The 26,308-nt window shown below is 36.1% G+C and overlaps 1 protein-coding gene across 1 annotated transcript in view; it reads left to right on the top strand.

Annotated features, from left to right (window-relative positions):
* Positions 1 to 26,308, top strand: part of ANKRD31 (ankyrin repeat domain 31) — a 129,702-nt gene that overhangs the window by 8,448 nt on the left and 94,946 nt on the right. The window contains 8 exon segments of the mRNA XM_060146123.1: positions 152 to 225; positions 3,704 to 3,804; positions 11,471 to 11,511; positions 15,371 to 15,447; positions 16,968 to 17,011; positions 20,197 to 20,727; positions 23,261 to 23,532; positions 25,812 to 25,921. Of these exon segments, the coding sequence (XP_060002106.1) occupies positions 152 to 225; positions 3,704 to 3,804; positions 11,471 to 11,511; positions 15,371 to 15,447; positions 16,968 to 17,011; positions 20,197 to 20,727; positions 23,261 to 23,532; positions 25,812 to 25,921 (1,250 nt within the window).

Genomic DNA, 26,308 nt, shown 5'->3' with positions numbered 1-26,308 from the left:
CATCATATTATACACCTTAAACTTGCACAATGTTGTATGTCAATTATATCTCGATAAAGCTGTCATCTTTTCTAAAAGATGACAGTTGATTTGTTAGTCTTTGTTTAGGAAACATCATAACATCTGTACCTTCTTTTCTTATGTTTGAAAGGTTGATTTTTAAGGAAGACACATCTCTTAGATCTGAGTTCAGTCTCCATCCTGGTATAAGTAGAACATGCAAAGGTGAGAAATAATTCTTTTCTCTAAGTAGTTCCTTTAATTTTCCAAGTATTATTATTCCATTAACTTCTCCTTTTATATTTAGTCTTATTCTTTAACTCTTTACACGGAGTTAGTTTCTTACAGGCATCTGTAATAGACCTTAAAATCTGTTATTTTATAAGGATAGCAATGGAGATTGTAACTTCTGGAAGACGTTTAAGACTCTTAGAGAGGGCTACTGAGTTGTGGAAGTGGCACTCGAATAGCAATTCTCCACCCCAGAATTTCCTGCTTAACCCTGAACTTTCCTATTTGCAAAAGTAGATAATACTTTATAATAATCAGTCTGATTCTTTCTGACTAAAATTAAGGTACAAATATCCTTGGTATATATATTTTTAAAAAGCCTTTCACTTACAAATTCTCCAAACCTCCTAAGTCCACTTCTAGATCAATTTAAGCACTTCTGGAAAAATCTATCACTAATTGTTACAGTTCAAAAAGATCAATTCTGCAGTAGCTGTTCAAATTGTAGGTTATTTCCTTTTATGATTTCTTCCTGTGAGCCATTTTTTATTGGAGGATGTCTGGAAATAGGTGTAGAATGGAAGGAAAATCTCCTAAACATCATGAAAATCTTCTTGTGTGTATACACTTGTCCCTTGGTATCGATGGAGGATTGATTCCAGGAACCCCGGTATACACCCAGATCCTCAGATTCTCAAGTCCCATAGTTGGCCCTCCCTATCTGTGGATTGCACATCCACAAATTCCACCAGCCGCAGATTGAAAGCATAGTACACGATATGGTCTGCGGTTGGTGGAATCTGTGGACGCCATACCCATGGATATGGAGGGCCAAATATATGTCTATGAAAAAAAAAATCCTTGTTTAAGTGGACCTGCGTAGTTCAAGCCCACTGTAGTTCACAAAGTCTTCACTGTACTTCCTCTCACCTGATACCCCAGCGGCAAATTACAGCTTCTTCTTGGAGTAGTTTTTCCTACATGTAATTGGAAGGGATAGTGTGTAATATTGGTCTCCAGAATATGTTCTTATGGTACATAAAATGACACTAGGAAGAAGTTAGAGATCTGTTTCAGTATTCCAACCAAGTTTTTTCCCTTCCCTTCCCTTCCCTTCGCTTCCCCAAATGGATAGACCTTAATTATTTTTGCCAATTTTTAAAAGTATAAAATATTTTTTAAATGTAAAATTATATAATGCAAAAAAAAAAAATTATATAATGCAGAAAGTGAAAGATCCCATCCCCTTCTCTTCCCTGTAATTCCACTCCCAACAATTGGCAGTGTTTAGTATTTGTGTTTCTTTCCAGACTTTTGCATACCAATATATATATCTTTTTTCATAATTAGTATTGTACTACATGTATTATTTCTTTGTTATATTGATCTACCTCAGCCTGTTAAATTGCTGCTTTTATTCCATTGTATGAATGTACCATTTAATGATTTGATTATGTTTGATGTTTCTCAGTATTATATCTTTGCCTACTTTTCTGATTATCTCCTTAGAGTAACTAGCTAAAGTTAGATTTGCTTTAAAGGATGAGCACATGTCAGACCTTGACATATATTGCCCCCTAAAATAGATGACTTTTTCCCTCTAGATCCAACACAGGACATATGCAATCTTTGCCAAACTGGTGAATAAAACATATCTGATTATTTTAATTTGCATTTTTGAAGAATGCCAAGGCTAGGCATGTTTTAATATTGACCATTTATAGTTTTTTTGTGTGTGTGAAGTGCCTTAATGTCTCTTATTCTCGTTTTATTGTTAATTTATAAGAGCATTTTATATATTAAAGATAGCAAAACTTTGTTGTATGTACATTGTAAATAGTTGTATCGTTTCCTAATTATTATTTAATGTTATTCATGATATGTTTTGTAGTACAGAAATTAAAAATTTTTATATAATAAAATCTGTCAGTCTTTTCTTTCAAGGTTTCTTTTTTCAAACTTAGAAATATTTTACCTATCTCAAGACCATAAAAATATTTTCTTTATCTTTTTTCCTTTATTATATTTATTGTTTTTACTTTTATGTCTTTAATATTTTTAGAATAATTTAGCATATGGGGGGTAGGTAGGGTAGGTCTCTAACTTCATTTTTTTCAAATGATTAACTAATTGCCCCAGTTTTATTTATTGAATGTCATCTTGTTGCCACTGTTTAAAATACCATTATTGTTATATATTAAATTCCCAAATATATTATAGGTCTGTTTCCCACTTTTTGTTTTGTTTCACTGATATATTTGATTATTTCTACTTCTGTGCCATCACTACATTATTTTATCAGCCTTAGATTTTAATACATTTCCATATCTTGGAGGGAACATATTCTCCTACACAGAGTAGTTGGCTTGCAGCATACATCCTAAGCTTCTTTGGTACAAACAGCAAGCTCTTTGGTACAAATAGTATGAGACTTCAGCCACTGTGAGCTTCCAGCTTACCCTCCTTCATATTTTGTCTGTGGGATTTACTCTGAGCTAGGTGGTTTTCTGGGATTCTGATGGAAGAATTCCATATACTGGTTACTTCTGAGGGAGCCCCTCCTTTTCCTATGATGAGTGACAAGCTGCTAACCAGGGTTTGGTTTCCCTCTAATCCATTCCCATCTTCTATATTTTTTATTTTATATATATTTTTTATTTTATATTTCCTTTTTCCCGTTGCTGCTTCAGATTTTTTTTTAAAACTAATTTCTTTGGATTCTTTTTGGGAACTCGGAAGGGAAGAAAAGTTAAATATGGGCTAAATTTGCCATCTTGAAAATTCTGACTCTTCTTGAATAATATATTAGCATTATGAGTTTTTAAAAATGACTTAAAATGAAAAAAGAAAGTGTTCTTTCTAGCAGGGTTTAAGTCTGTACAATTTTCTTTATATATCCTTTGCATTCATTCATCCTGGGACAAAGAAATATCAAGTATTATTTCATTCAGCATTGTGTATACGTTTCTTCTTAAATTTAAAAACCTTGACGCATAAAAGTGGCAGTTAGGAAATTATGATTTACAAAATGATTTTTTAAATTTATTTACTTATTATTTATTTTTGGCTGCGTTGGGTCTCTGTTTCTGTGCGCAAACTTTCTCTAGTTGCGGCTAGCAAGGGCTACTCTTGTGGTGCGCAAGCTTCTCTTTGTCGTGGCTTCTCTTGTTGCAGAGCACGGTCTCTAGGCGTGTGGGCTTCAGTAGTTGTGGCACGCGGGCTCTGGAGCACAGACTCAGTAGTTGTGGCGCACGGGCTTAGTTGCTCTGCGGCATGTGGGATCCTCCCAGACCAGGGCTCAAACCTGTGTCCCCTGCATTTGCAGGAGGATTCTTAACCACTGCACCACCAGGGAAGTCCCGTACAAGATGATTTTTAATGACATTTTGCAGTGTCTATAAAATCCTTGGGTCATTGTTAAAGCAGAGCAATAAAACTATTGCAAATGATTTATGATTATATTTCATTCTAGGCACTCCAGAGATTCAACTTGAATTCAAACTCAGAGAGGATCCACAAGAGCAACTGAATAAAAATCAGATGATGCCTATTAGTGAGGATGCAGTCTTACAGGTATGTAGTATATTGATTAAATACATACTTATTAAAAATTGGTAATGATGTTTGAAATAGGGGCAAATTACTAATGATTAATTCTATTTGTCTATTATTTTACTTCTTTCTTTTCTTACTCAGTTTTTTCCCTTTTCTTCACCAGTCATTCTGTTTCTTCACTGCAACTTCAGTAAAAGCCAAATGTTTTAGGTCCTCTTTCCTTTATTTATTTCTCTTTCTGGTAGAGATGTGGAATTGAGAAGGTTAAAATAGGCTAAAATAGGATATAATAATTACAGTTTCATCTCCATTGTGTGTCAGAGGTCACCTTAAATTTGTGAAGAAGATACTAGTCTGTGTAGTATAATTTGAGATATGGGCCACTGAAAGACCCTTCTATTGTCGTGTGTGTGTGTGTGTGTGTGTGTGTGTGTGTGTGTGTGTGTGAGAGTGCATGTGTGTGGGCACACACTTAGATACACAAATTTTCACTTGTTTCTTTTTAATGCAGTCACCATGGGGAAAGGTAAGGGATGATTCATTTAGCACCTTGGCATAAATAAGTTAGCTAACCAGAGATAACTACAGAGTCTTAAGGAATAGAACGGAGAATACATTTATTTTAATAGCAGAAACTGACAGCAGTTCCAAAGAGTGACCATGCGGGTTTATTTAATATTGTACCTAGGAAGGTGTATCAGTTGAATTATATCTAGTCAAAAGAGTAAAATTCAACACCAAATATTTTTTTAAAGCTGAGGTGTCCATATTTAGTTTCTACTAATTTGTTGAAATATCATTTTTGTAACTTCTGATTTAAGAAAAATAATTTTTTTCCCTTTAGCTTCAGTAACTGTGAAATAGGAAATAAAAATTAACTGTTTTCAATTTATCTGAGAAACATTTACCATGTGAAAATTGTATCAGGCTCTAGATTGTACCTCAGAACGGTGATTTTGAGAGCTTGATTACCAAACTTATTTGGATAGTGTTGACTTAAAAAATTGCACAAAGTGAGAGTTACGAGGTAAGTTTTATTTGGGGCAAAATGAGCACTGCAGCCCGGGAGACAGCGTTTCAGATAACTCTGAGAAACTGCTTTGAGGAGGCGAGGGGAGGAGCCAGGATAAATAGGAGTTTTGCAACAAAGGGCAGGTAGTCGGGGACATTAAAAGATTATTGTTAATGAAAGAAAGCCAGATATCTCAAGTTAAGGCATTTAGATCTTTTCTGTGCATGGGAAGATGCCAGAGTCTGGGCTCGTTGAAATCATTCCTTTGATGTGAACCTCAGCTCTCTGGGGCCGGTATCCTGTATTTTCACATGCTGAGTTTCCTCAGGGCTCACCGCAGGGAGTGGCTGCAGTCTGATGGCTGCTAGATGGCAGGTATTCTTTTCAGCCCTGAGTTTCCTCAGGGCTCACTGGCTCACGTTGGATGGTTGCAATCATTGATGACTGTGACATCCTTTGTTTATCGATACGGCAGGAAATATTCCATTTATAAATATTCCATTCCATTTATAAATATTCCATTTATTAGTAGCTTTTTAAAAATATAGACTCTCAGACCCGTATTTGAGTAGAACCTAGGACTGTCCATTTTTCAAAAGCCTCCCAAGTAATTGCTGATGATCAGCTGTTGGAACAATTGTCATAGAGGACTTGAAGAGTTAATGAATGTATCTTTCAAAGATTTTTCATGAGATTGTAACTCAGCCATCTGCTGGTTATGGACTTGTTGTAAAATTAAGATAAGAAGGATAAATGAAGCACTTGGTATTGGTCCCTCTCTTTTGCCTTCGTGGGAATTCATTGGTAGTAAAATAGATACCTCCTTTAACTTTCCACTGCCCACCCCCCCCCACCGTTTTTGTGTACAGTAAGAGTTAGACCATGTTATCAAAGTGTTAAACATCTGTAGCAAATCTTAATTGATATCAGTTTTTAAATTAACAGATGCTGCTTTCACAGTTTTTTATTTTATTCTTTGAAAATAAACCTTTAGAAATTTAACTATATGAGTAAAATTGATTTTGTCAAATAAATAGAGAGACCAGAAAAGGTGCTTTCCCAGAGTTATTTAAAGAAAAAAATATATATTGTTTCACAACTTCAACCTAATTTTAAGTAAATTCTAAATAATTCAGTTACTAAACAGATTTCTAAATAAATTTTTCTTAAAACTCAGATATAATATTGATATTCAACTTCAAAACAAACTATTTTAGAAATGATGAGATTGGGATTGACACATATACACTACTATGTATAAAATAAACAACTAATGAGAACCTACTGTTTAGCACAGGGCGTGCTACTCAATGATCTGTGGTGACCTAAATGGGACGGAAATCTAAAAAAGAGTGGATATATGTATATGTATAACTGATTCAGTTTACTGCACAGCAAAAACTAACACAACATTGTAAAGCAACTGTACTGCAATAAAAATTTTTTTAAAAATGATGGAACATTTCAAGTAAGGGCAAACTATGAAGAAATAGAGGATCTTTGGTTTGACATGCACTATGCTAATTTTTTTTTGCAGTATGTGGGCCTCTCACTGCTGTGGCCTCTCCTGTTGCGGAGCACAGGCTCTGGACGCAGAGGCTCAGTGGCTATGGCTCACGGGCCCAGCAGCTCCACGGCATGTGGGATCTTCCCAGACTGGGGCACGAACCCGTGTCCCCTGCATCGGCACGCAGACTCCCAACCACTGCACCACCAGGGAAGCCCCACTATGCTAATTTTTAAAAACATAGGGAGCAGTCTTTTAAAATATTTCATACTCATCATTTTTATTGGGTCTTGCCGTACCTTTTCTTGTTCTTTATAGGTGCTATGGCAAGCAGTTTTTAAACTTTACATAGAAATTTTAAAAATTTTGTTTGGAGAGTTTAGTAGTATGTATGGAGAGATAATTGGAGACATTACTATCAAAATTAGGAGGTATGATAGTTAATTTTATATGTCAACTTGTCTAGGCCATCAGGTGCCCAGATAGTTGGTCAAACATTATTCTGGGAATTTCTTTGAGGATGTTTTTGAATAATATTAACGTTTAAATCACTGGATTTGGGTAAATCAGATTGCCCTTCATAACGTGGGTGGGCCTCATCCAACCAGTTGAAGGCCTATATAGAACAAAAAAACCAGCTTCCCTAAGCAAGAGAGAATTATCCAGCAGACGGCCTTTGGACTTCATCTATACCATCAGCTTTCTTGGGTCTTGAGCCTGATGGCCCACAGTGTAGATCTGGACTTGCCAGTTTCCACAGTTACATGATCCAGCTCCTTACAATAAATCTCTTTCTATGTATAAACATATCCTGTTAGTTCTGTTTCTCTGGAGAACCCTGACTAATATAGCAGGCATCATTGATCTTACTATAATCGTTTTTGAATACAGGAAAATACTTGTTTGATGGGGAACAATGATTAATTCAATCTTGTGATTATTACTATCAGGCTGCTTCTTCCATCTTCTACTCACTGAAATGCTGTCTAAGAGGTATGAATCCAGGTTGAATTCACTTTTCCTCTCCGTTAAGCAGCTTCCACCTTCCACCCTTATCCATATGTGGTGGTGAAATCAGTTAAAATGAACATTTAAGAGAACCTTGAAAGGGAAACAAACAAGCACAGGCTTGTTCGACAACTGTGTAATGGAAGAAGGATCATGGTTGGCAAGACCAGAGCTCATGGAGAGATTATGTATATATATACTGCAGGGTCTTTTTTCTTTTTTAATTTATTTTATTGAAGTACAGTTGATTTACAATGTTAATTTCTGCTGTACAGCAAAGTGATTCAGTTATATATATATGTATATATATATACACATATGCACACACATATTCTTTTTCATATTCTTTTCCATTATGGTTTATCACAGGATATTGAATATAGTTCCCTGTGCTATATAGTAGGACCTTGTTGTTTATCCATTCTATATGTAGTAATTTGAATCCTGCAGGGTCTTTTTAAGCCCCAGTAGGCAGGTAATATTCTCTCTTGCTAGCTACCTCTCTGATTCATGAATAGCTGTACCACTCAAATTCAAGGTGAGTTTTCAAAACTTAGGGAACCCCTTGACTCTATTATGCTGATCATTAATGTCTTTGATATCCTTTTCCTGACTAACCCATCCTGACCTGCTTTAATTCTTAGGGTCCTAGAATTGCTGTCTCTGCCCAGAGTTGCAATTGCTTAGGAATATTTTGGGAAGGAATGGATGAAAACAGGTCTTTGACACCTGACTCAGCCAGAGTAAAGATATTTCTCATTCAGTGGTTGAATAACTTTGTGTTTAAGTTGTATTTAGATACTACTCAGTGGAGTTTAAAATGATCATTTTAGCATTACTAACACTGAAGCAATGTAGAGATGGTACCATATGTCCAGATCAAACTCTCTAAAAGACAATCATGTGGATATTTGGAAATTATAAAAAATATTTGTATAGATAACCAAATTTGGCTACCTCAGTCTGAGAGAAAGGTATTTTAAGCAAACATTATCAATAATTCATCAAGATCACTAAAACGCTGAATATCAGGAATGTGTATTCTGTTCTGCGGAATGTGAGGATAGTTTGTGTGAGACATCTCATGCCTCATGGAGAGCCAAGGTTGGTCAGGCTGATCAGGTTGGCCAGGCTTCCATTTCTCTCCCAGTAATCCATGATTCAGTTGGAGAAAATGATCTCAGATAGTAGAGTATTGTTTTTTGGTTAAGGATATATAAACAGATTTGCTCCTTTCCCAGATCCTCTAAATTGATACAATTAATTTAAACCTTCTTTCACCTCTCACACCACACCCCCAACAGATTTTTTTTTTTAAATGTCTGCACTTTATTGCCCTCGTAGGGGCAGGAGAAAAATGTCTCATGTATCAAAAGCATAGATAGCAATTTGTACCCCTTAAGAAAGAATTGATTGAAGTGTATCCTTACATTTTGTTAATCAACAAATGAACAGCTCCAACCCCCATTATATTCCAAGGCATTACCTCCTGAGGGGTATTTCTGCCTATGGAAGAGGAAAAAAAAATCAGCTGTCAGGAGCAAACTTTCTTCTTACTTGCTCTCTTATCTTTTGTATTTTCCTTATGTGGGTAGGGTCAAATGAAAAATTAGCCCTCAGTTGGAAAATTCACTGGTCCTTTAGTAAGATGAATGAAATGAGTGTTACAGATACTTGAATGAATTGCTTTGTGAAGACTCAGAAATACCAAGTAAGTACATAAGTGTACCCTGTTTAATTAATCCTTGGGAATATCTAGGTTTACTTTCTTTTTTATAAATTTACTTATTTATTTGTCTTATTTGTGGCTGTGTTGGCTCTTCGTTGCTGTGCGCAGGTTTTCTCTAGTTGTGGCGAGCGGGGGCTACTCTTTGTTGCGGTGCACGGGCTTCTCACTGCAGTGGCCTCTCTTGTTGCAGAGCACGGGCTCTAGGCACGCGGGCTTCAGTAGTTGGGGCGCATGGGTTTAGTTGCTCTGCGGCATGTGGGGTCTTCCCGGATCAGGGCTCGAACCCTAGTCCCCTGCATTGGCAGGCAGACTCTTAACCACTGCGCCACCAGGGAAGTCCCTAGGTTTACTTTTTGAAATTCCTTCTTCACTCTGGACCTCTGAGCTTTTTGCAAAGTCTGCTTAGGAAGTATGTATACGTGGAACCAATGTGATAACCTTGAGCACTATAAGGATGCACTATCAATAAATCACAATGAACATTATTAATTGGAGAGGATTTAAGTTCTCAAATTACTTTGTGTTTTCTTGTTATTATGGCTGTTTCAGTGATCAAAACTGCTTGGAAGTTCAGGCTAAATGGCTTTACATATTTTCAGAAAGCTTTATTATTGATCATAGAAACAAACATAGAGGGTACCCCAAAGAGAGATCTTTTTGTAAAGATCTTCTTTGATACTAATAAGATATTTAAGGTAAGAATTCCTTTTAAAGCGATGAAAGCCAGTGTGCTGTGAAATCTTAAAATGGAAACATTTTATCAGAACATTTTAATCTTTTTTGAAAGGGACACAACAACTTCAGATTTTCTGGCATGACTTGAGAATTAGGCAGAATCCATTAAGCATTTAACACTGTAACACAAAGGTTGTATGATTTTTGGCCCTCAGGAGAAATATTAGAACTCAGAACCTGACAGGAGTGGCTCATCAGGACTATTATGGATTAATGAACTAAGAAAAAGGAAATGCTAGGAATAAAAAGAAGGAACACTCCCTTTCTCTTTACCTAAGTTCCACAAATCCTTTTACAGAAAGAAATTAAAACAAAATACTAAACGTAAGAGCCAAAACTATAAAACTCTTAGAAGAAAACATAGGGGGAGAGTATCATGACATTCAATTTGGCAATGATTTCTTGGCTATGAAACCATAAGCAACAAAATAAAAAATAGATAAGCTGGATTTCGTGAAAATTAAAAACCTATGTGCATCAAAGGACACTATCAACAGAGTGAAAAGATAACTCAAAGGGAGAAAATATTATTTGTAAATCATATATCTGATAAAGGATTGATACACAGAGTATATGGAGACTCTTATAACTCAACAACAACAAACAACTAATTAAAAAATGGGCGAAGGACATAAATTGACATTTAGTAAAGAAGATGTAGGGAATTCCCTGGTGGTCCAGTGGTTAGGACTTGGCGCTTTCACTGCTGGGACCCAGGTTCGATCCTTGGTTGGGGAACTAAAATCCCACAAGCCACTGCAGCGTGGCCAAAAAAAAAAAGAGACATACAAATGGCTAATAAGCATATGAAAAGATACTCAGCATCTTTAACCATTATGGAAATGCACATCAGAACCATGATGAAATACCATCTCACACTCATCAGGATGGCTATTACCAAAACAAAATAACAAGTATTGATGAGAATATGGAAAAATTGGAATTCTTGCTCATTGCTGGTGGGAAATGTAGAATGAAATGGTACAGCTGCTATGGAAAATGGTATGGTGATTCCTCAAAAAATTAAACATATAATTACCATATGATCCAGAAATTCCACTTCTGGTTATATACCCAAAATAAGTGAAAGCAGGGACTCGAAAATATATTTGTATATCCACACTCATAGACGCATTACTCACAATAGCCAAAAGGTGGAAGCAACCCAGGTGTCCATTAATAGATGAGTAGATAAATGAAATGTGGTACATACATACAATGGAATATTATTTAGCCTGAGAAAGGAAAGAAATGCTGATACATGCTACAACAAGGATGAACCTTGAAGACATCATTACTAAGTGAAATAAGCCAGTCACGAAAGGACAAATATTGTATGGTTCCTTTTATATGAGGCACTTAGAGTAGTCAAAACAGAGACAAAGAATCATGGATGCCAGGGGTTGGGAGAGGAGTAAATGGGGAGTTAGTGTTTAAATAGGTATGGACTTTCAGGTAGAGAAAATGAAAAACTTCTGGAAATGGATGTTGGTGTTGATTGTACATCAATGGGAATGTTCATAATGCCACAGAACTTTAAATGGTCAAAACGGTGAATTTTATGTTTTACATATTTTACCACAATAAAAAAAGATACTAAGAAAGAATAACATATCTTAAATGTTAAATTTTTAGCTTGTTGTATTAGCTTAGTATTCCTCAGTTGGAAAAAACTACTGTTCTTTCTTTCTAGCAACCTCAAGATGAAATGGAACAAAATGAAGCTCCGTTACAGTAAGTATAATGTTTTTGGGCATTATTATATTATAGATATTTTTTGTCATTTTATACATATAAAATAAGTGTTCTTTTTCTTAAGAGTTTTAGAGTTATTGTATTTTTTTTTTTTTTTTTTTTTTTTTGTGGTACGCGGGCCTCTCGCTGTTGTGGCCTCTCCCGTTGCGGAGCACAGGCTCCGGACGCGCAGGCCCAGCGGCCATGGCTCACGGGCCCAGCCGCTCCGCGGCATGTGGGATCTTCCCAGACCGGGGCACGAACCCGTGTCCCCTGCATAGGCAGGCGGACTCTCAACCACTGCGCCACCAGGGAAGCCCTATTGTATATTTTTGAATAATTGTCCCTTTAGCAACATAAATATATGTTATTTTACAAACATTGTAGATAAGTTTCATTGCATGAGAAAGACTGAATCAGTTGATTCTCTAATATTACTTAAAAAACAAATTTATAGCATAGCATGAGGGAAGAATTTGTAGAGCTTATTGAAATTAGACTTTCATAGAACTATTATACTTAAAGAGACCTTATCCTTTCAATTTTTTTATAAACAATGGTTCTCAAAGTAAAGCCTGTGGACCCCCTGGGAGTCCCTGAGGCTCTTCCCAGAGGATCTGTGAGGTCAAAACTATTTTCATAATAATGCTAACACATTATTTGCCTATTTTATGGTATTGACATTTGCACTTACAGTGCTAAAGCAAATGGTGGATAAAAAGCTGGAGCCTTAGTAGGCATCAGGGCAGTGACACCAAATAGGACTGGTAGTCACCGTATTTTTCACAGCCATGTACTAGCGGTTTAAAAAAAAAAAAGGCCAGTTTTACTTAGTGCATTTGATGAAGCAGAAAAGTTATTAGTTTTATTAAATTTCTACCCTTGAATATATATCTTTTTACACTTCTGTGTAAAGTGTGATAGTTGTCTTAAGAAGAGCACTTGTGCACTTGTTTGAGTTATAAGATTAGTAAAAAAAAAATAGTTTCACCTTTTTTTTTAACTTGGAAGAACAACTAACAAACTGTTTATTCACAGTGGAGTATATGGCAGACATTTTCTTGAACTTTCTGGTAAGATCAGTGGAAATATTTACAAAGGTGATGCTTTTGAGATTTTTATGATGAAATAGATCAATATAGGGAAGAGCTGCATAACTCAGCAAATCAGTATTTTCTGAAAGACCAATGCATAATGTCACAGCATCACCCACAGACAAGTAAAAGATCCGTTCAAAGTGCAGCGTAGACCAATATAAAAGTTCATTGATTTTGTTTCAATTTTCACATTTCCAGTAACCTTTAAGGAAATTATTGCTTTTAGAGTTTTGGTATGTTATCTAAAAAGAATATGCACTATTATCCTAAAAGGCTGCTAAAGTACTCCTTCCTTTTCCAACTGCATATCTGTATAAGGGCAGATTTTTGTAATATACTTCAAATAAAAAAATATATCACAGGGCTTCCCTGGTGGCACAGTGGTTGAGAGTCCGCCTGCCGATGTAGGGGACACGGGTTCGTGCCCCGGTCCGGGAGGATCCCACGTGCTGTGGAGCAGCTGGGCCCATGAGCCATGGCCGCTGAGCCTGCACGTCCAGAGCCTGTGTCCGCAACGGAAGAGGCCACAACAGTGAGAAGCCAGCATACCGCAAAAAAAAAAAAAAAATATATATATATATATATATATATATATACCGCAAAAGATTGAATGTGTTGTAGCAGTTCAGGTGGCAGCTATCTTGCATTAAGCCATACATTAAAGAGATTTTTTTAAATGTGAAACAGTGCCACTTTCTCACTAAATTTTTTTTCATTTTGGAAAATGCAAAAATGTTTCATAACAATATAATAATATATTGGATTATTACTGTTACTTAAAAATTAATGATTATTTAACATTTTTCTCCATTTTAATTTCTAATATGTAAATATAAATAAATAGAAGCCACATGAACAAAAGCTCTTTTGAGTTCCTCACTAAGTTTTAAGAGTGTAAAGGAGTCCAAAGACCAAAAGTTTGAGAATCACTATTTTAAAATAATCCTTTTACTGAATATATCAGCAATATAAGTTCATCTACAGAAATGGAAAAAGAGAAAAGACTAAGAAAGACTAATGCAGCATCCATGGTCTCACAGCCTGGAGAGAACCATTGTTAACATTTTGGTACATTTTATTTTAGGCTTTCTATATATTTTTGTTTTGTTCATATTTTCTACAAAATTGGGATTATTCTGCAGATACTTTTGTTTCCTGTTTTTTTTCTTTCTTTCTTTCTTTCTTTTTTCGGCCACACCACGCAGCTTGTGGGATCTTGGTTCCCTGACCAGGGATCGAACCCATGCCCCCTGCAGTGGAAGCCCAGCCTCCTAACTGGACCACCAGGGAATTACCCCTGTTTTCAAATTTTAAGTAGTGTTTATCATAATTATTATTTCACATCATTAATATTTTGTAAAAACATGAATTTTAATGGCCTTATAATATTTCATTGTATAACTTACTATACTGTAATTCATTTAATCATTTCGCTAATATTGGACATGTATGTTGTTTGCAGTCTTGCCTAATATAAATAATTATTTTTTAATACCTTAGATGAAAGTTTGCTCTATTTTCAAAACTTCTGTGTTAAATTCTCTTTTATAATTAAGGAAAAAATTCTGCTGTTGATTCAAACTACGATTTTGTTTTATTTTAAGTCAGCTTGTACTCAAAGAATCATGTTTTAGGGGAAAAAATGGCATTCTTTTCTATTTGCCTCATAGAAATTATTCTATATGAGCAGATTCATTTTCAAGATAGCTTATACTGATCACTTCTATTTTTTTAGGCAGGAGAGAATGTTCAATTTATTATTCTTGCTTAGGATTCAAGTAGCTATGCCTGGTTCATAAAAACCGTTCTTAAAACAACTGGAACAAGAGGCTTTTTTTTTTTAAAAGGAAGATATCTTGATTGCATTTGTATAGTAAATTAGATTGAGAAAAAAATAGTTAACTGATTGCTTTTCTTCAATCAACTTTTTTTAAACATCTTTATTGGAGTATAATTGCTTTACAGTGTTGTGTTATTTTCTGCTGTATAACAAAGTGAATCAGCTATACATATACATATATCCCCATATCCCCTCGCTATTGCGTCTCCCTCCCACCCTCCTTATCCCACCCCTCTAGGTGGTTGCAAAGCACCGAGCTGATCTCCCTGTGCCATGCACCTGCTTCCCACTAGCTATCTATTTTACATTTGGTAGTGTATATATGCCAACGCTACTTTCTTACTTCGTCCCAGCTTACAGTCAACTTTTAATTATCCCAGGGTAGATGATCAAAATTGTAGATTAGGCTTGACCTTTATTTTGCTCACAACCTCTTCCCTTCAGTAGTTCCTACCTTTTTTTCCCTTGCTGTGAAATACAAGAAAGGTAAATAATGTCTGAGAATTTTCTCATGAGTGACTTTCACTTACATCTCAAGCTATAATGACAAACTTTCAGTGTATTTGAGGATTTAAGTAGTCAAGCTTCATAAATTAGGACCAATTTTTCTCTCTCACTCCACCTTTCTATTTGGTAGACAGTCATCTCCAAAGTTACTTTCAGACCTAAATGTAGTTTAGCTTGTCTACACTCCTAAAGTTCATTCCTTAATTTTTTTGGCTCTCTCCATTTTTGCAGCCATTTGAAATTTAAATGTTAACAAATTGCTAGTAATTGGAGTAAAAAAAGTTGATGCTATTTGAAATTCCTTTAAATTAAAAAGAAGTTTAAATTGTATCTGAATGAGAAATAGTGGGGTTTTTTCCATTTGAAACTTTATATGTATTTATTAATTAATTGATTGATTTTTTTTTTTTTTTAGGATTAGAAAAAGTTGTCCAGCGTTCACTGTGTCATTTCCCCAGGCTGAACTTTCACTGAACCACCAGAGTATTCAAGGTACACTTTGATGAGTAGAGTCATATAAAGTGAATTTGTCTTTGCCTAAAAATAGAAGGCTTAATTAGATATGGATTTATTTACAACTAGGCTGGTCTACTATACATTGCTTCCATACATTTTTACATATGAAATCAGTGTTGCTGTTGACCGTGGAATCGTGCTGCTTAAAGTTGCCCATATGCAAAGAGCTCAGGTGCAGTCAGTACCTACTCCTCCACATCTACTTTTTTGACTTGTAATTTGGGGGCTCAAATTTGAAAACAATGTTTGTTTTCTCTATTCATAGCATTCTTAATATGTATGTCATGTCTTTCTTGACTGGCAGTTAGGCAGGCCATTTACTTGATTTCAGCTGTATTAGAGGGTAGCTGTCTTTCACTCTGAAGTGCCACCTATGTATGTTGTATGACAGTGTAGTAAATATTCTTAGTGGTCATTGAAACTTTGTATTATAAGAAAAGGCACAAGGACGTGATACTTGAAGTTGAAAAGCTAAGTTTTAAAATCTCTGTCTTCTGATCTGTTGCTACTACAACAATAGCAGTACCACTTAACGCCATCACCAACTCTTGCATGCACTCCTAGTGCCTGGATTTTGGTCTGTAATATTATTTATTCATTATTTTAACAAATATTTATTGAGCCTGCTAAGTGCCAGGTGTATGGGTGCTATGGGTGTACAAATGCCAAGCAAACCAGGGATCCTAAAAGGATAGCTGATCTGTCTTGGAACTTGAAGATATTAGGATGGATCTGAAAATCTTACCATTGTTGGAAAACAAAAATGCTTTCAAGGATGTCAGGGGGCAGTGCTAAAAGGGTAAAGAGCTAGGTCAATTGTGCTCCCACTGGCCAACCTGTGACAAATTAGCTGGGGAAAAAAACTAACATGATTTTGGTTCATGGAAATAAGTTTGTGAAAAAAAAAATCATGAGTTCATAATGATACTCAAAAAATGTTAGTAGTGTTCAAAAGGTAGTCTCAATACAGGAAAAAAAAGCAACTATCGTAGAATGTTTAAAAATTTTTAATAACTTTAAGAAATAGAGACTTGTTGATTCATGTACCTTTAGGACATCTCCTGATTCCTTTTGGCCGCTACATGAATGTTCCTTTTTATGCCTAACTCAACAGCATGAATTCATTTAAATTCTGTTACCTATAATGGAGATGATAATGACACAGAGAAAGTAGATATGATTTTTCCATGTAGTTGCGAATACTTAGGATAACTCAGCCAAAGTAGAGAGGTTGGTTTTTAACTAAACTAATTCCAAACAATTATAATATTACCTGGCTTCATGTGAAATATTTTTTTAAGGAATGGAAGAATTTCATAATTTTATTGCCAACATACTTTTATATCAATAAATTGGTATAATATTTATTAAATATTTGATATATCACATGAATGAGGGAGTCATTTCAAGTTATATGATTAAGAAATGCTGAGTGAGACAATATGTTTTAATGCTTTAATAAAACTGGAATGAAAACATATAATGTTATCTTCTAGGACCTGAGGCTGAAGATCCTAAAGTGTTAACACACCCAGAAAAGGTTGGTCTGTATAATAGAAATTAGCTATTCAAATCTTGGGTTTAGATTTTTTTAAAAACATTATGTTGCTTAAAGTATCAAGTTCATTTAAGTTTTCCCCTAGGCAGGAATATGACTAAACCATTTCAATAGATAGAATTGTGTAACAACCCATTTCAGTGTTTTTGTTTTTTTTTAAGGGGAATAATTTTCCAGTACTTTTCTCGTAAACTCTTGTATATCTGTCTTTTGAATAAAGCAGGCTTTCACTGTTCACAGGTTTTTTTGCGAGTTGCAAAAAATTTTTCCCTGCATTCCTGCATTCAGTCTGGGCTGCCACAGTCAGACAGAAAGCACGAGGACACTTTTCTTATATCTGTAGTGGAGACCCATTTCAGTATTTATTCTTCCTTATCTCTAATGAAATAGAATTTTCTTGATCTGTGTTTCTTATCTAGCATTATAAGTCTTTTATTCTTTATCTAGAGGAGAAGCATATAATTTAATATCAAAGTAGTTGCTGAGATGTAATAGCAAAAATGCCTTCTGTTGCTTTGTCTATTACCCTTGTTCCTTTAATATTTCCTGCTGGATACTGCTTTCCCATCTTCCAGTTACTAATCAGTAACCATGTACCTGAGGGCTTGTTTTGGCTTTGCTTTCTGCTTGGTGCTATGGGAAATCAGAGGACTATAAGATTGGCTCTGCCCATAACAGACTCCAACAATCAAGGACCTCCCCAGGCCAACCCTGTCATACACCTGTAGCTTACTTCATCTCAGGTATACCTTACACATTCCCACCTCCATGCCTTTGTTTAAGTCAGGAGTCAGAAAGCAAGGGAAAGAGCATAAAATTTGGAACCACATAGGTTGTGTTCCAAGGGCAAGTGTGTCATTTACATGTGTAATATACAGAAAGTGATACTCATTTTATAGGATTATAGTGAGGACTGAGAGCAGTGATGGCTCACGGTGTTTGGTACCTAGTTGGTGCTTAAGAAATACGTGTTTTTCCTACTTTTACGCCTTCACAAATCATTAATTTCTGGCTTAAGTTCCTTCTCCTCTTTGGATCTGTCTCAGATGACTGTGGTGATCTTGACCAAAGTAATTGCTCCCTCTTTAACATTGCTTATTCACTGTATCAGTATTTCCCTATCACTTGCCTCCTGTGACATTAATAGATCTTTGAGAATAAAGGATTTTTTTGAACAAAGAAGTTTAGAGAACACTGTATCCTAAAGTCTCCTCAGAGATTTATAGTGCACGTTTTGAAAAGTCTTGTAGTAAATAAATCTGTTTAACTTTGTTTAACCGAGCATTTTTCAGGCAATCTTGAAAACCCTTCACTGCCTCCCTTTCTTTCCCCCCAGAAAACTTATTCTTGTTACACTAGGGCTATGGTTTATGCCATTCATTTGAGTTCATGCAGTGTTTTTGACATTATTTATAGTTTGTTTATTTATTTATTTATTTTATTATTTTTTTGTGTGTGTGGTACGCGGGCCTCTCACTGTTGTGGCCTCTCCTGTTGCGGAGCACAGGCTCCAGACACACAGGCTCAGCGGCATGTGAGATCTTCCCAGACCGGGGCACGAACCTGCGTCTGCTGCATCAGCAGGCGGACTCTCAACCACTGCGCCAGCAGCGAAGCACGATTTATAGTTTATTTAATGTCTTATGTATTAATGCCTTCAATCTTAATTTAGGAATTAATTTCCTTTAGGACAGAGTTCTATATATATATATATATATATATATATATACACACACATATATACTTTATTAGATCTAAGGCCTTGAATTTAGTAGATATAAGGACTTCAGATAAGAGGGAGATCTTGAACATGACTTCAAGAATGGATAGGATCCAGTTCTTCAATTCCTTCTAAATTTCTTTTATCTTTCTGAGCAAATTATAGTTTGCATTGCTAATAAATATATCTTATTAAGCTCTGGATGCTATGTACAGAGAATATAAATGGTGGCAGGTAGAAAAGGAAGAGAGGGAGAATAAAATGGTTTTCACTTCCCATACTCAAATCAAATCATAGTATTAGAGGGCTTACAAGTTACAGTGCATTCTGGAAGAGTGATGTGTCAGTGAAGGTGGATTTGATTTTTAGAAACAGGCAGAAGTCACTGAAACCCATTCTGATATTTAAGGTCAAGCAAATTAACAGTTTTCAATGTTGAAAGAAAGTTTAATGCTTTTAAGTTATTGAGACTGATTTTCTTGAATGGCTTATAAACAATTTTGAAAGCGCTTTCAAAAGAGGAAGTCTAATAATATTTTGATCATTGGAAATACTGTGAGAACAGGTGTAACCTATTAAGGTGATGTCTTTGAAGATAATAGTCATTTTGTGTTTTGCAGTTTTGTGTTTTTTGTTTAAAACAACCATAAGTCAGACCATTGATTTATAGCCAGAGCTTGTAATATTTACATAGAACTGTTTTCATTTCTCCTTTTCTCCTCCCTGACCACCTGTCCTTTGGCCTTTTTACATCACATTTACATATGCTTACAGAGGTGGGGAATAAAAGGAAGGTGAAACTACACCAATTTTGTTCCTGGTTAATTAATAAAATTCAATAGGGATTTTTAGCAAGGGAGAATTTTTCAACTATTAACTGCAGTGAAGTTTTTAGATTATCTGTTGATTTAACTATCCATGTTATCTCTGGTCTTCCCTTAGCCCAGATAATTTAAACTTAGCTGAATAGATAATTTGCCATCTGTAATTATGGCCCGGCCAATTTTACCCTTGGTCTACTATTAAATGTTTAACCATGTGTTCACAGTCATTAGTAATTTGGTATAGGAAAGTAATAAAGAGTATTTTTTTGTGTGTGTGTGGTACGCGGGCCTCTCACTGCTGTGGCCTCTCGCGTTGCGGAGCACAGGCTCCGGACACGCAGGCCCAGCGGCCACGGCCCACAGGCCCAGCCGCTCCGCGGCACGTGGGATCCTCCCGGACCGGGGCACGAACCCGCGTCCCCTGCATCGGCAGGCGGACCCTCAACCACCGTGCCACCAGGGAAGCCCCAATAAAGAGTATTTTTATTTATGGAAGGGAGGAAAGTTGATAAAGCTTTTGGTGGTAACTTAGCAACATGATGAACTAGAAAACTATAACATTTTCATTTTAAACACTTTTTTGTATATGTAATAATGATGTAAATTCTATTTGGAATATACAGGAACTAAGTAGAGACAGAGACTCTCCTGAAATAAGCCTTCTCTCAAGTACTACTATTAAAGAACTTGGTACATTTGCTGTAAAGGAGAACTTGTTAATAGAGCCAGAGAAGGAGCCTAGCAAGGACGTCACATTGACCATGACTTCTGAAGAAACCAAAGATGAAGAAAGCTCTCATGAAACTTTTGTGTCTACCTTAGAAAAGTTACTGACATCACCAGAAATCACCCAGGAGGAAAGACCGATTAGAATAATGAGTGATTTTCAATGTAAAGAGTTGATGAACCCATTGAGCAATTCTTCGAGTTCCATATCAATACCTTTGACATGTCACAAAGATTTACTAGAAAACTCAAAGGATGATGCATTGCCAGCTGAGTCGTTAGCAGCCTTAAACACGTTGTCAGAAGCCAAGGTGGAACCCATCTGTCACAGAAAAGAGGGAGATACCAGTCTCAGTGCTGGAAATGAATGTTTAGGAGTGGAGCCCAGTATGTCTCAGACTGATGAAGATTGTACACAAATAGCAGAGGTGAATTTTGAGACTCTTTGTTCTACTCAACCAGTTGAACAAGATTCCAAGTTAGGTGAGCTACAGGACAAGCATCTTTCAGTGCAGCAAGTAAGTGCAAGTATGAGTCTATGATTTTGCCTTTTATAGTGACCTTTAACAAGTCTTCATTGCCCATATACTTTCTTTTAAATTCAAACCTTCTACCCAAATACCAGCACTCAGAAGATACTTTTTGACTTTGAAGCATATAGTTACCTTTATTGAGGTTCCCGGGGTAGAGTTTTCAAGGGGTTAAAAGTTAAAATAGATAAGTTTCTCCTCTGAAAACCTGAGAAGATATATCATCATTACATTGCTTATATAGAAGAAGGAAAAAAATTGTTACCAGAATTTTCCCGATTAGCTCAGAAAATCACTATGTCTGCCTAGGTGCAGAGTAGAGATAAGATACCCACATCAGTTTCTAGTTGGAAGTAAAATATATGCAATTGGACTGCCAGGAGAGGGAGAAAATTATGCCTGGCTTCAGTACAACTTGGCATACTGTGTCTGAGGATACTGTCAGGTGACACAGTTCTTGGGTGTAGAATTCCTGGACTATTATGCTTGGAGACCCTGGAGTGGCCTGTCACTTGCCAAGTCCCTTTTTCATGTTGACAATTTTTTTCTTTTTAAAAATAATCTTTATTTTTTCCTGATTATAATAGTAACACATCCTCATTATAAAAAAAAAAATCAAACATTACAGTAAGAGGAAGTCTCCCACAATTCCACTTTCCAGAGATAATCATTGTTAACAGTTTGCTGCATGTCTCCATTTTTTTCTATGCATAATTCTATGTAAGTTTATTTTATATAAATGGGATTATATTATACATAATGCTTTGCAATTTGTTTTTAAAATTTAATAATACATCGTGGTTATCTTTCTGTGTCAACAAAAGTAGCACTACTTAAATCTTTCTACTTGTTGAATGGTATTCCACTCTATGGGTGTGTGTGTGTGTGTGTGTGTGTGTGTATAATAATATAATTTATTTAACCAATTCACTAATGATGGTCATTTGGATTTTTTTTTCTTTTCTTTTCTATCCTCCTTCTGGCTATTACCAAAATGCTCCTGTGAACATTTCTTGGAAGATTTAAATAACATTATACTAAGCTCAGGTTATAACATACACATCTGGAATAATACTGCATGCAATTCTGGTCAAAAAATTTCAAAACAGATATAATGATATGTTTAAAAAATCCAGAAAAAGAGAAACTAATCATGGGGATAGGGCATGAAGATTAAGTTAAACATTCCAGGATTCTAATCTAAAAAGAGGTAATATGAGTAAAGTGTAGGAAATTATGACTGGTATTGATAGAGTGAGCATGAACTTAGGAGGTCTTCAAAAAAAAGTCTACTTAGAAGTAGAAAAGAGATTGATTTAGAACAAATCAAAGTAAATACTCTTTTACTTAGCTATAATAAAAATATGAAACTTGTGGGACTTCCCTGGTGGTCCAGTTGTTAAGACTCTGCGCTCCCAATGGAAGCGGCCCGGGTTCGATCCCTGGTCAGGGAACTAGATCCTGCATGCCACAACTAAAGATCCCATATGCCGCAACGAAGATCCCACATGTGGCAACAAAGACCCCGTGTGCTGCAACTAAGACCCGGTGCAGCCAAATAAATAAATATTTTAAATAAAATATGAAACTTGTTATCTTGAGAAGCTTTGCAAGCTGGATATATAAATAAGCTCAAGAAAGGTTTACGTGATATGTATAAAAATATGTATCCCCACAAAAGTTAAATCTATAATGGATTTAACTTTAAGGGGAAGTTAGAGCCGTTCATGATATACTGCTAACCTTTTAAAATCAATATAATGGAAGTTATATAGTATCTCATCCCACAAATATCACTTACTGTTGCTATCAAATAACAAAATACTAGGCTGAATAGAACACTGATCTGGCCTGGCGTGACAGTACTACTCTTTTTATGTGTCTCTCATCATTTCGTGCTACCCATTTCCTATGAAATTAAAGCACCCAGAGTGACCTTAGGTTTATCCTTGAGTTTTAAGGATGAATATTGCTAAAAATAATATTTACTTATGCTTTTCTTGTCTTAGGCTTTTAAATCTGCATTGTCGGGGCTTCCCTGGTGGCGAAGTGGTTGGGAGTCCGCCTGCCGATGCAGGGGACGCGGGTTCGTGCCCCCGTCTGGGAGGATCCCGCATGCCGCGGAGCGGCTGGCCCCGTGGGCCATGGCCGCTGGGCCTTCGCATCCAGAGCCTGCACTCCGCGACGGGAGGGGCCGCAGCGGTGGGGGGGCCCGCATACTGAAAAAAAAAAAAATCTGCATTGTCATTTGTTACATTAACTATGATAAAATTTACATTATGTTCACATATGTCTATGGGTTTTTGTATTTCCATCTTATAAGGTATTTTTGTGTAATCAAAGGACAAGATAAAACTTAATTTCTTCTAATTTTATTTTATTTTTTTGCATTGTTGTAATTATTTGTGTATGTATTTACATCTTATTACAGAGTCTAGAAGACCCAAATCCATTTGGATTGCAAACTTTGGTTCATCAAAATGTCACCTCTTGTGATCCACTAAATAATAAGGGAAATTCAAAGCCAGTGGAAAATAGCTCTGACCAGGACACTCCATGTGTGTTAAGGAGATCATCCAGACTGAAAGTAGGCAGAGATGCAAAGCCCACAGCTGACATATATAAGATGCCAGAAAAGATTTTACCCAAAATACTTGGCTGTGAGGATCAAACAAATAATAACTCTTCAACTGAGAATTTCAGGTATGCTACCAACCTAATACATAATTCTGTGTTTGGGACATTAGAGTCAGTGTACCTCTAAGTAAAGAACTTTATTTTTCAGTTTTGTTATTTTATTAATTTTGCAACTTAAAAAAACCCCAGAAAACTCTTTTACTTTCTTTTTTTAAGACAAAATAATGGGAAATTGTTGTATTTTAGCTTAATGCTAATTTTCTTTCTTTAACATCTCTCACCACACATAGTTACAAATTTTTTTTCTTGTGATGAGAACTTTTAAGGTCTACTCTCTTAGCAACTTCTCAAATGTACAATACAGTATTATTAACTATAGTCACCATACTGTACATTATTACATCCCCTGGACTTATTTATCTTATAACTGGAAGTTTGTACCTTTTGACCACCTTCACCCATTTCACCCACCCACACCGTCTCCTACCTCCAGAACTAGTCTGTTCTCTGTATCTATTAGTTTAGGGTTTTTGTTTTTTTGATTTTTTGTTTTTTTGTTTTAGATTCCACATGTAAGTGAGATCATACAGTATTTGTCTTTCTCTGACTTATTTCACTTAGCATAATGCTCTCAAGGCCCATTCATGTTCTAGCAAATGGCAGGATTTTTTCTTTCCTGTGGCTGAATACCATTCCATTGTGTGTGTGTGTGTGTGTGTGTGTGTGTGTGTGTATCACATTTTCTTTATTTATTCATCCATAGATGGATATTTAGGTTGCTTCCATGTCTTGACTATTGTAAGTAAAGCCACAGTACAAATGGGACTGCAGATATTATTTTGAGATAGTGATTTTGTTTCCTTTGGATAAATACCCAGGAGTGGAATTGCTGGATCATATGGTAGTTCTCTTTTTAATTTTTGAGGAATCTCCATACTGTTTTCCGTCATGGTTGCACCAATTTACATTCCCACCAGCAGTGCAAGAGGGTTCCCTTTTCTCCACAGCCTCTCCAGCATTTATTATTTGTAGACTTTTTGATGATGGCCATTCTGACTGGTGTGGGATGATATCTCATTGTGGTTTTGATTTACATTTCCTTGATGATCAGTGATGCTAAGCACCTTTTCATGTACCTGCTGGCCATTTGAGTGCCTTCTTTGGAAATGTCTTTTTAGTTCCTCTCACGTTTTTTAATCGGATTGCTTTTCTCTTTGCTATTGAGTTGTATGAGTTCTTTATATGTTTTGGATATTAATCCCTTTTCAAGTATATGATGTGCAAATATTTTCTCCCATTTGGTAGGTTGTCTTTTCATTTTGTTGATAGTTTCATTTGCTGTACTGAAACTTTTTAGGTTGATGTAGTCTCATTTCTTTATTTTTGCTTTTGGTGTCAAATCCAAAAAATCATTGCCAAGACTGATGTCAAGGTGCTTACTTATGGTTTTTCCTAGGAGTTCTGTGGTTTCAAGTCTTACTTTCAAGTCTTCAATCCATTTTGAGTTGATTTTTGTATATGGTGTAAGATTGTGATCCAGGGGCTTCCCTGGTGGTGCAGTGGTTGAGAGTCCGCCTGCCAATGCAGGGGACACCGGTTCGTGCCCCGGTCCGGGAAGATCCCACATGCCGCACGGAGCGGCTGGGCCAGTGAGCCATGGCCGCTGAGCCTGTGCATCCGGAGCCTGTGCTCCGCAACAGGACAGGCCACAACAGTGAGAGGCCCACGTACCGCAAAAAAAAAAAAAGATTGTGATCCAGCTTTATTCTCTTGCATTTGGCTGTCCAGTTTTCCCCACACCATTTACTGAAGAGACTGTCCTTTCCGCATTGTATATTCTTGGCTCCTTTGTCATAGATTAATTGACGATATATGGGTAGGTTTATTTTGGGGCTCTCAGAATAGAGAGAACCAAAATAAACCTACCCATATATGCTTTTATGCCAGTATTTTACAGTTTTTGATCAGTGCCATACCACAGGGCAAGTCCTTTTTTTTGCCTGCCTCTTTTTTCCTAGAAGTTGTGAATAGAGTGGATAGTGGCATGCCAGCATGGGGAGTGAGGGACAGGAGCCTCAGAATACTCACTTATAGGTGACTATCCCTAAAGGAGAGAACCCATAGGTGGCACAAAGACAAACCATAATGACTGGCATGTCTGTCACAGAATTATCTGCAGTTTACTCAGGAGCCATCTCCATGTTTAAAACTGCTATCCTGCTTGACAACAGCTCAGTAAAATATCTTTGAGTTTTAAAAAAAATTAGTCAAAAATTCGGTATGATTCTTTTTGAACGGTTGTGGAGAACATGATAGTAATTTTAAAAGCACATTTATTTTTCAAGAATGCAGAATCCTGCTTTAAGGATTGAAGGTAAAGGGAAGACTGTGCATTCATCCAGACTCGAGAGTGGAGAACAGATCAGGAAAAACAGAAAACTTGCAAGGAAAAATGGTGAGGCCTATTTTATTTCTTTATTTCTTTAATAAGTAACTTACAAAAATATAGAATCCTGGTACTAAAAAAGGATTTAGAGATTATATGTCTCAACTTTCTCGTTCTACTGATGAGGAAGTTCAGAGAGGTTAAGGATTTTCCCCAGCACTGCACAGCTCATTAGTAGTATAACTAGGATCCTGAACTTCTGCCTCATAGACTGCTATATTTCCTGTACTTTTACTTTTAAGAGAATAGTTTCAGAACCCTTTTCAAATTTAGATATCTGACCTATTTGTGGTGTGACTAACCTAGCATAGGCTTTGGGAAATTATAACCAGAAGAATAAATAGAGGAAATTATTATATATTTAGATGTTATTTCTTTGTTCTTATATATAAAACC

The sequence above is a fragment of the Lagenorhynchus albirostris genome, chromosome 3 (genome assembly GCF_949774975.1).
Source record: "Lagenorhynchus albirostris chromosome 3, mLagAlb1.1, whole genome shotgun sequence".
In the NCBI taxonomy this organism is placed as follows: domain Eukaryota; kingdom Metazoa; phylum Chordata; class Mammalia; order Artiodactyla; family Delphinidae; genus Lagenorhynchus; species Lagenorhynchus albirostris.
Note: the sequence above shows the minus strand (reverse complement) of the source record. Positions and strands in the feature narration are given on the sequence as shown.